General features: G+C 40.2%; 1 protein-coding gene across 2 annotated transcripts in view; it reads left to right on the forward strand.

Moving 5' to 3' along the window:
- The window catches only part of LOC139779198 (uncharacterized), a 102,578-nt gene that overhangs the window by 86,961 nt on the left and 4,386 nt on the right, over window positions 1-11,231 (forward strand). The window contains exons 5-10 of one of the 2 annotated variants that reach the window (XM_071717484.1): window positions 5,602-5,795; window positions 7,271-7,450; window positions 8,838-9,163; window positions 9,909-10,075; window positions 10,496-10,694; window positions 10,779-11,095. In XM_071717484.1, coding sequence (XP_071573585.1) covers window positions 5,602-5,795; window positions 7,271-7,450; window positions 8,838-9,163; window positions 9,909-10,075; window positions 10,496-10,694; window positions 10,779-11,095 — 1,383 coding nt within the window. Of the gene's footprint in view, window positions 1-5,601; window positions 5,796-7,270; window positions 7,451-8,837; window positions 9,164-9,908; window positions 10,076-10,495; window positions 11,096-11,231 lie in introns of both variants that reach the window. The other variant, XM_071717483.1, reaches the window with a different exon arrangement.

The following is an 11,231-nucleotide window of genomic DNA, read 5'->3' on the forward strand; positions in this document are numbered from 1 at the left end:
AGTATCCCACGAAGCTTAATTACTGCTGAGAAAATTGACCCGGCTCCATGACGGAAATATAATCCAACACTAACGACCTAGACCTCGTTTTATCGCGCCCGTTTTGCCTCAATTCGGAACAAAGTGATCCTTGATAATTATCGGAGTTGCAGGTAGATAGCAAAAAAGTAAAATCGCCCGAGATCGATCGAGAGATAGGCACGGCGATTGGCGCAATTAGACTTAGCCATCGTGACGATTCCGCAGCTAATATGAGTCGTCGGGTATATTCCCGAGCTATTCTCGCCGAAAGTGTAAAAGGCAGTATCTGATAAATTTATGGCTTGCAACATTTCATTCTTGTAATTACCAGTGAACGGCCACTAACATTTATTTTTGCTGATGTTAATTAACCGAATGGACTGACCGTGCAAGTGATTCAATCCAGCGTCACGCGATCGGCATGTATAACATACATACGTCGCGATATACGTATATGTATGTGGCAACCGTTTGAGATCTAATCTCATTAAACCACATCGTATCTCGGCGTTAATAATCTAATGGGTCTTTCTGCGAAGTTGTCTGCAATACGAAGATACAATTATCGGTGTTTAATTTAACTGCAGTGTAAATATCTCCGGCGTTTATCGTCGCAATGAGACACTTTATTATTAGAACATTCGGCGACAGATTACGCGCTTAACGCGCGTATTGTAATTCAAGTTAATTCCTAATGTTACAAATGTAACGCGAGAAACCTAACCGAAAAATCGTGGTGGCATAATTTAAATAAACATGGGCCGGCTATGCTTCATCCTGATTCATAAATGATACTCCAAAATTCGTCCGGCCACGGGGGAGCTAAATGCGCGCCAACCGCTTATTCGGCCATCGTCCTTTTATGAATCGTAAATTTTACAGAGATATTTCTAGCCCACTCTCTCAAATCCGACTGTTTTCCAACAAGGTTTCGTACGTAATCATTCGAATTCTTGGCAAGTCGTACACTCTCTCAACGCGAATTACTGCTCCACACATACGATCGTTAATTAAATTTGCCCCTTTTAAGAAAGATTTAGAAGCACAAATCAATGACAGAAATAACGTTTAATCTTTATAACTAATTTTTTACAAATATGTTTATTGCGCATAAAGAACTCATATTTTTCTCTTATGGAGACATCGAATTCTACGATAACTAGGATTTTTCAGCATCTATATAAATTAGAGTACTTGCAAACACGGTGTAAAAAATCTCATGCGACGAGGCTACTAATTCCAATAATTTCGAATTCGCGGCGTGTAGCCGACGATAACAGTAACCGCGGCGGTAAATTGAATGTAGGAGCCTCGGAGATAATGGTCTCGTCTTTATCGAGGTATCTTACGGCCGTAGCAGTACGTGGAAAAGTAATGGCCTGCAGATACTACCCTTCCAAATAGTTGAAATATCGGCCTGTCAGAAATTCTAGAACTGGAATTGCATTCCGCCGCTCCCTTTGCCGGCTATCCTTCGTTTTCTCGCACAAGATTACTTAATTCATCTTTGTAACTTGAAGTTCATACTACCCTATCCACTGCGTCCACGAGTTTATTGCAAATCTTATTAAAACTCAAAATAATATATCGTTTCCGTCATACAAATCGTATTAAAACTAAAATATTATGTTGTTTTCTCAAGCGAAACTTTTTGTGCTAAAAATTTCATTAGATTTGCATTATATAAAACTTTAATTATATATATATATATATATATATGTATAGACGGTTATAAATTTACGCTGTGGATGAATTAGCTACAAGAAGAGCTCATCTCTCCTGAGAGATCACCACAAAAACATCTAACAACGCGTAATTATTGAATTACAAATTACAAAATTACGTGAAATTGCAAACAGCCGTCGGCGACAAGAAACTTCGCGCTGAAGATATTAAAATTGGCATAACGAGCCGGTTTACATCGTCACACACGTCGCTCGTTAAGTGCGTATTTGTTCGGCCAGCTAACGACATTAGAGTTCTTGCTCCGAAGTGGCCGCGCTCGCCATTAGACGGCGCATTTTTCGCTGATGAAAAGCTGCAACCTCGGACTAGAATGTCGATGACGAGAAAAACCAAGAGTGACGGGGGGATGCGGAGGGGACGATGGGTAAAAGAGGAAAAATGTGTCACAGGCAATCTGCAACTAACGAAGCCGGCATTAAAGACCGGTACCACCGGGCTATTGAAACACTCGTACTTCTGTACAACATTTCGTCTCGTTTGCACGCTCTATCGCGCTCTTTGAAGGCCCCATTTTACGGCCAACCGTACGGACATTGACCGTCGCTCTCTTTTCACGATTTTAATTACATTTCGGTATAAACATTAAAAATCGTCTATGCGAACTCCCGGATATCGAATAAAATATAAAAGAAAGAGAAATATAAAAACTTCTCATTCTTTCTCTTACTATAATATTAGATCAGCACAATATCATTAAGTTCCCATCATTAGATGCATCTTCTTTGCAGTATAAATTGCAATATGCTCCATAGTTAACAGTTATTACATTGAAGCGTTTATTAAGAGGTAAAAGGGAGCGCATCTTCTTTTCTTCACAGACGCCAAATTGCTTCTTTTCGAACAGAAATAACTTACCATTACGCAATTTGGAGAATTATCTATGCTACGTTAGGAGCGATTCCATTATCGAACGAATGGGGGATTGGGACTTTAAAGGGAGCCTCCAACTCCGCCGGGCGATAATCCTCGCGCCAACGTAACGGCGAATATACTTCAGTAGCGAGTTCGTTAGAGCCGTAAATATCGGTATCTTCATCGCGGAGAGCGCGGGCGGCATTCTGCTATCTCGTAATGGATTCCATAACGGACGTTGCATACGTGTTGGGTCGTGTCGTTTCTACGTACCTCCCGTTCCCCCCCTCCCCCCCCCCCCCGGAGAGGCGCATCCTCTTTCACGAGTCCGCCCGTTACAATCCGCTGACCAACCTAAACGCCGACGTAGCCTTAATTAAACGGCCGTCCGCCCTCGCGTATAACTGATTGTTTCCTTAATCGGATGGTTTTTACTGTCTGCGGATGTAGGGCGACACCGAGGATGCATGTGGATTTGGGGGTTGAGTTAGCCTGCGGCTCGAGGGACGCGTCTGATCCACGCGAGGCGATATGCACGTCTTCTCCTCAACGTTTCGCATTTATTTCAGTAGACCGGAGGGAGACGCGAGATCACCGGAGGTGGTTCGCGTATTTGCGGTGCGGTACGCCTCACGTGACGTAAAATACGGATGCACCGAACATTGCATTTGTTCCTAGTTGCATCGCGAGATAAACCGTCATGATTGGCGGTGCAACTCGAGACGCGTCGGAACACACTTTACGCCGCTTCATTTGGCGTCGCGAGTCTTACCGACAGTCTTGATTAATTAACAGCCAGTTGATATCTCTAGTTGCTTCTTGAGAGAATACGAGAGAGTTACACGAGATATGTGTGAATAGAGGAATGACATTTTAGCAGCTATGATTAATTAATGCCCGAGAGATTGCTTGTGGTACCAGATTGATTAATAATTGAGAGTTAATTATATAATTTGAATAGTATAATTGTAATGAGGTATATTATGAATAATATATTTGTTAATGAAGATGTATCATTAAATTAACTGCTAATTTAGTGGAATTTGTGCGCGCACACACGTATACATTAATTTTTATAATAATTATAAGATACATGCTTGTCTTTTCATTAATGTACTTTTAGATATACTCACTTTTAATGCACGATGATATAAAAGAATTTATCATTGTAGTTTGCTTACTAAAGTTAAACCGTAATCACTTTTAGAATGCACGGAAGCACAGAAATTATCGCTCTTCGGCTAGTATAGTTTCCAAAGTGCAACCGCTCTATCAGCAACTGTGATCTTAATTGTAATAGTCGTGTGCACGGTGGAACAATGTACGCACGTGACACAGAGTGACATAGGAAAATCGTCACTCTCGGATTCGTCGAATTGCCCGTCCAATTTCGGGAGGCGTTTAGCAAATGATCGAGGAATCTATTGAACGTGAGCCCTGCAATTTCAAAGCGATTCCAACAATGACCTCCCCCCCCCTCTCTCTCTCGCTATCTCTTGGAAAGAGTGACACTATGTGACTCTAGACAATAACGCGGCAAACGTAAATTACCCCTCCGCAAGATAGGGAGCACGGGAGAGGCTCCGATTTGAATAGCGAGCAAAGTGAACAAAGTGAACAATACGCACGATATGTCAACTGAATTGGGTCAATATCCGGTAGCGGTAGGTCATCCCGAACTGGAAGTCGTTTCGCATTAATTTCCACATAAAAAAGATTCGAATTGCTAAAACGAGTCTTTTATGGGGTACCATAAAACGAAACCGATCACTTTGTTTTGTTCTATCAAACGTGTACATCAGCGATTTTTTATTTGTTATATTTTATTATATGTTAATAAAATAAATCTTGATTATAATGCGATGTAGATCTAATACGTAAAAAATTAATAAATGTATAATCGTATATAAAATAATGTATGTGGAACAATTTACTTTTCATTTAAACTATAAATTCAAACATTAATACATTTTGTATGATAGGAGATATAACAAGGGATGAATATAGATTTATTCCGATATTCAATGATCTGCAAAGCGAGAACTCTTGAATCAAACGTCATTAACCCCTTTCAATCGCAAATTTGTTGCTTTAACATTATGCCGCTTCGAATTTCTAATGAATTGAATTCTGCATTAGGTTTGCTGTGGTCGCCGCGGCATTTTAATTGGCGCTAAGTGGCACAACGTTTCGCTTTGTAACACTTCAGCTTTAAGCGTCAGCGCAACGCAAACAGCATAGTTGGATATAGTTACGTGGCATAGTTACATAAAATCAAAGTTCCTAAAATCAAACAATCTCTCTCGTGCGATCGCTGTCGTCAGCGAATTTCGACGATGTGCAATGCCAACTACGTTGGAGAACGCGCGCGCGCGCGCGCGCGTGTTTATACACATTTCAGAAACATGTCCTCCGAGTGAGTGCCACGAAAATTATGACCGACAGCGGGTGCATCCCGCGAAAGCTGCTGCAGCGGTTGAAATATGCACGCAGTGCACCGCAGCGTTGCACGGAACACTGCGACAGAAAGTAATTGTTCCTATTGTAGCTCTGCTACCAGATATTAGACCATACGTCACTCCAGCGGGAACGATGAATTACCCAACACCCCCCGGACGCAATTCCGAGAAATCAGAATTTCAATTAGACAAGTTCTATTCTTTGCCCGTGTTCAATTATAATCGATATCGTTACATCGCACGAAGCTATGATGTAGTCGCGTTTATCTTATCTATCTTTTCGTAACAAGTTTCCGTTATTTAAAAAAATTAGTAAATTTATCATGGACCGTAGCGGATGAAAATTAAGTCACAAGTTTCAGCTTTTAGAAAATTGTATTTAACTTGCGATTTACACGTCTAGTTCGTGAAATAGCTGGATCAGTGAAACAGATATGCGAAATATTCTCAGCGAGATATGTGCATATCCAAGCATTTACTTAAATACTTAAAAGCACGGCAAAAATGTTTAAATAATTTTCAGAGAGCACATTCCGAGTGACGCTACAGAAAAGTAGTCGCGGTCTCGGCCTGAGCGTTTCCGGAGGCGGCACCGCGGGGCCCGTCAGGGTAAAAAGACTCTTTCCTCAACAACCCGCTGCCTTGTCCAACAAACTTCAAACTGGTGACATATTACTGGCTGCCAATGGGATCCCGCTAACTGGCCTCACCAATTACGTGAGTAATCAATTAACTACTGATTGAAAATCAATGACAGGCGGAAACGGAACGGCGAACTTAACTACGAATGCATCGAATTAATAAATGAAAACTTAGTTTGCGAACTACGTATAACGATAATTTCATAAATATCGCAAATGCTGAGTTGATGAAGTTCATTCGCAAAATGAGATATTACGTAAAACCGTTTGATATATGCTAAATAAAAACTATATATATTTAACTAAAATAAATTATTATAAATAAAAACTATATATATTTTCTTTTGATTCAGCCGATTTAAATCTAATTACACTAATTCTTATAAAAATTATAAAATTTATTTCGCTGATAACACGGATATAGCAATGTCTGCTTTCGAAGAAGAAGTAACACACTAAACAAATTCTACTGATATCAGATCAGCGCAGTAAAGCGCACATACGCACATCGTTACATATTCTACGTACTCGGTAGTAATGATTGCTACGTTCTCGACTGGCGGCCTCAGCCTTGGGCTCTTCTCGCGGCTCTCGCGAAGATTTGCATTGGATTAGCATAATGCAGCTACGCCCGCGAGCCCCGGCGAGAGGGATAGACGTTATCTTGCGTGTACTTGGCAGCTTGTCCAACGAGGGTAAAAGCAATACTGCCTCCTCCTTGCCAGTACGCAAACGCGTATGCTCGCGTCATAAACTCGCACGCTCCTGTGACTCTCGTACGTTCTCCGCGACTACGGAAGACGTTGACTTTATCTTAACTCGATTGCTCCGCTTTGCTACAGGACACCCAGTCGGGAAATAGTTGCGACCGCGTTCGACCGCAGTCGTTGCGAGGTAAAAAAAATCGTACGCTCGCTGCTCGTTAAATGTAAATTTGATAAGAAATTAAAAAGCAGCAAATTTAAATTTATATCATGACGTAGAAATGTGATTTTTAAGTACGTCGTGAAATACAGAACATTCATGATAACAAATTGCGAAAGGAAGATGTAAAAACAACTCCTTAAAGTTTCAAGAATTTTATCGGCAAAGAAATATCAAACAACATCAAAGTCTTCCTAAATGTATCTGTTATTTATTTCTTACGTACAGGGCGGGAAGAAATACATGACCGTATAACCAGGAAGAGAGTAATTCTACGGCTGAAAATAAATCGAAATGATAAAATGAATTTTTGTCGAGAAATTCTTTTTCGAGAGAAGGACTTTTGATTTATTTTGAGCTATAAAACCCCTAGGTTGTACCACATATTTCAGCACACCTAATACATAGACATCATCAAGTTTCCCTTCTCGAAGCCCATCGTCATTCCGTTTCATTTCTGTTGTAAACCACCAGAATACGGCCTGCTCTAGCTTTTCGAACCACCGGAAACCATATAACGTCTTTAAAAAAGATGACGCCGTCGCCGGGGCGGTGACTTCGAGAGATATTATCTTTGTGTTACGGCAGAGCCCGCGCATAATCTTATTTCGATGCTACTTGTTGCAGGAGGCTCTCGAAGTTCTGCGTACGACGCCCAGCACGATCGAGCTGGTGGTGTGCCGGCTTCCAGGAGAGAGTAATGTCACGCCACCCGGTGCACCGCCGCCACCCCCGGCAAGGCGAGAGCCGCCGCCGCCGTTACGTTTACTTAACCCTCTGCCGCCCCTGCAGATCGAGCCCTGCGGTGTAAGTAATGCTCCACTTAAACACTCCATGAATATAGTATACACAGTTGTCGCGCCATCGTTTCTAGGATGAATAAATAAATGGATAAGAAATATCAAACGATTCAATAAAATCTAAAAAGCATTTAGTCCTTTATTTTTGTCTAGAGTCTAAATAATTCTGTAGACAAATGTAAAATACTATGGTTTCATATATGTATAGGAAAAATTATTTAATATCATCGATCGCGTATATTATTCCTAAAAATAATTATTTTAATAGATTATTGTAAATAAACTAGATTTTATTTTAAACAACTTATTTTGCTCGTAAATTGGCCATTGACCTTCTGACATTGTTTAACTTATAATGAACGTAGACCTCTATTAATTTGATAATTATTTTATTATTATTAATAATAGAGTTTAATTCAAGGCAAATTTTATCAATGTTGTGGTCTATGGGTGTTATTCGTTAACAATGTGTATAAATATGGATAATAAATATAAATTTTAACAAAGAGAGATTATTAATTTTGAATATTAATTATGAATGTTATGAATATTATGAAGGAACAATATCCGTATTTGATGATAGAAATAATAATTACAGTGTTTAATTCCTCACGGTAATGTATAGACAAATAATTATTCACGTGCGACACTTGGCTCCGAAGAGCTATCCCCGGAGAAACATATAGTACAATGAACTAAATAAATGATTGGTTTAATGGGTCCACTTTGAATAGTGATAAAAAATACTAATGCAAATTACAGATTGTCTGAAATAAATTTTATTTATGGAGACTCATTTTTTCTCTGAAACTTAATTTATTGCCGTGGCGTGATTCTCCTTCGAACTGCAGTACTCACTACGTGATTAAATAAAGCAATAAGCTTGAAATATAACCTCCTATACACATTACATATTAATTCCAATATTCGATTCTCCTGAGAAAACTTTAATATCGATCCTTGAAGTAATACTCATAAACAATAACGTACATATTACATACGTTGCGTGCTGCAGCTCTAAAGAGAAACATATGTGTAAAACGTGCAGTCAGATATTCCGCACGTGGAATTCATACATGCATCCCGATAAATATGTATATTTTTTACGCAGTTATAAAAATATATTTTTTAGCACTTTTGACGTTGGATTGTTATCAAAGGAATATTTAAGTATTTGATGACAGTCTGCGATTACTTAACATAAATCAAGAATAAGCGATCTTCGTATGTTAAATGCGAAAATAAAAATTAAATATATCTTCATGCAGTTTTCTACTAACATAAAAAAATTAATCGACAAAGAATTAATATATTCTCCAATTAATATAATTAATATAATATTATGTATGTTTAAGATAATATTAGATAACGGCGAACGCAACTTACGTTTGCAGGAGTTTGACATCGAGATGACAAAAGTTGCCGGCAGCCTTGGTTTCACTTTGAGGAAGGCGGACAGCAGTGCCCTGGGTCACTACGTGCGTGCACTGGTCCGAGAACCGGCTTTGAGTGACGGCAGAATCCGGCCGGGTGATAAGATCGTCGCGGTGGACGGGGCACCGTTGTCGCCGATGAGCCACGAGGAAGCGGTCCAGCTGTTGCGACAATGTGGACCGACGGTGAAGCTGCGGCTGTATCGAGATCTGGCGCAGACCCCGGTCTCGGCGCTCTCGCCCACCGAACCCGATCATCCTCTCCGTCCGCCACGTACGAGTTTGAGGTAATCCAGATATTAAATCATTCATCATGTCATATGTATTTATACAGAATATGTGCTACAACTAATAATATTATAATCGAAAAAACAACGATTTTAGATGAAAGAATACATCGGAAATGTAAATTGAATTTTTTTCGCGCAAAACTTTGTTTTCGAGAAAATTAATTTTGCAAGTTAGGAAATTACTAACGAGTAATTGCATTTGCAGAATGATATATTCTGAAATTTAAGAATATTAAAGTAATTGATAAATAAAAAGCATTATTAAAATATGGATGTTAATATTGGAGTAAAATATGCAATAAAAGGAAAATCGATAAAATCAGAATGTCTGTAGGCAGATGAAATGTAATATATAATACAATCATTTTAAACATATATAAATAGATATTAAGAAAAACAGATAAAGGTCTCAGTTTTGTTGCTATATATTCATTCTCTATTTGATTCTTGTTTATACGTTGACTTATAAAAGAATATTTAATAACAAATCTGATATGATTCTATCTATTGTGGATATTTCTTTATTCTTTTACATTACGCGCAATCCACTTCTTCAGTAACGTAACCGAATCAATTTATTCTTTTATGGCAACAGAAAATATTATTGATAAAAGACTGCGGACGCTTGCGTTTCATATTTTACGTTCTTTGCTAACATGATCATTTCCGGCTAAGACACGACGTTTATGGTCTTTTATATAATGAATTGTAGTTCATTATATTCCATGTGATTTTCCAATAGACAAGAAGCTGTGGATATGCTGTGTGACTTGGCGGTTCGGAAGCTGTCACCCGGTACATCAAGTGGATCTAGTAACTGCAAGCAACAATCACCTGGTGCGTCGTGCAACTCGCCCCGAAGACTACGTCGACTCGGCACGCGTACTCCCACTGCCGAAACCGATCAAGGTAAATAATTAATTAACAGCATGCACAGACACGCAAAGAAGCAAATGGACTGATAAAGCTGAGAAAATGTAAAGTAATTTAAGCTAAAAAATAATTAAGAGCAATTAACTAGATGATGAAAATTTATCAATTCTATATAAATTCTCTTTCGAACATCTAGAAATGATAATAATTTGTAAATTATATATTTCTTGAAACTCTGTTGGGGGGATTGGTATGTACAAAATTGGAAGGCTTAGCGAACATCAGTTGTTACTTCAGAAGTTTCCGATAATGTTAAAGCGACGACAGAACATTCAGCGCCGAGCTGTCTCTCGGAATTATCTTGAGTCCCGGGGGATTTGGGCAATCCTGATAGGACTTCGCGGCGAGTCTCTTCGTGACAAAATCTCTTCACGACAAGTGTTCTCCCTGCCACAGAAACTCCCGAGAGCAAGTTGCGCGACATGCAAACGACATCGTCGACGGGTAGCCAAGCGGAGACCACGTCAGACTCGGACCAGTGCTCCGTCAGGACGCAAATCACCAATTCCCAGGCGAACACACCTGCGACCGACATAATCGATCCGCCACCGCTTTACGACATCTACGACGACAACGACGACGACGACGAGTCGAAGTCAGTGTCGAACAATGCAGTGGCCAGGCCTCGCTTCCTCGATTTGTCGGCGCCGCAGGGTAAGCCGCATTTCCAATTTTGCAGCGTCGACTCGGACGGCGAATATCCCGGGGATGACGAGGTGATCCTCGCCGAGGCGGAGCGCGGTCGACTGGCCGAGCCGAGCTACAACGACGACAGGAGCGTGACGGTGCTGTCGAGCGACGAGCACGACAACGATATGCCGTCCGAGCCGGCTTCGATGCCGCCGGTGCTCTCGTCTACCAGCAGCACCAGCACCGTCGCCTTCAGCTACAAGAATCCAGCTTATCAGAGCGCTAATCCAGCCTGCGGCAGCGCCGGCAGCGACCCGGCTGGAACCAAGAGCAAGGCCACACACTCGAGCGATCAGGACATTCCGGGTAATTATTTTATGCTGCGTTTTGTTGCTCGTTTTGCCCGTCCGAGAGATTGGATAGATTAATAGGATCAAACTTTGATTGATTAATGATGTGTCTTGTTGATTTAGTTTGTTTTTTACATTCAATATCTTCAGCC

This window comes from Temnothorax nylanderi, unplaced genomic scaffold, assembly GCF_030848795.1.
Source record: "Temnothorax nylanderi isolate EJ_2023f unplaced genomic scaffold, tnyl_v1.0 TNYL_tig0214_pilon, whole genome shotgun sequence".
NCBI lineage: Eukaryota > Metazoa > Arthropoda > Insecta > Hymenoptera > Formicidae > Temnothorax > Temnothorax nylanderi.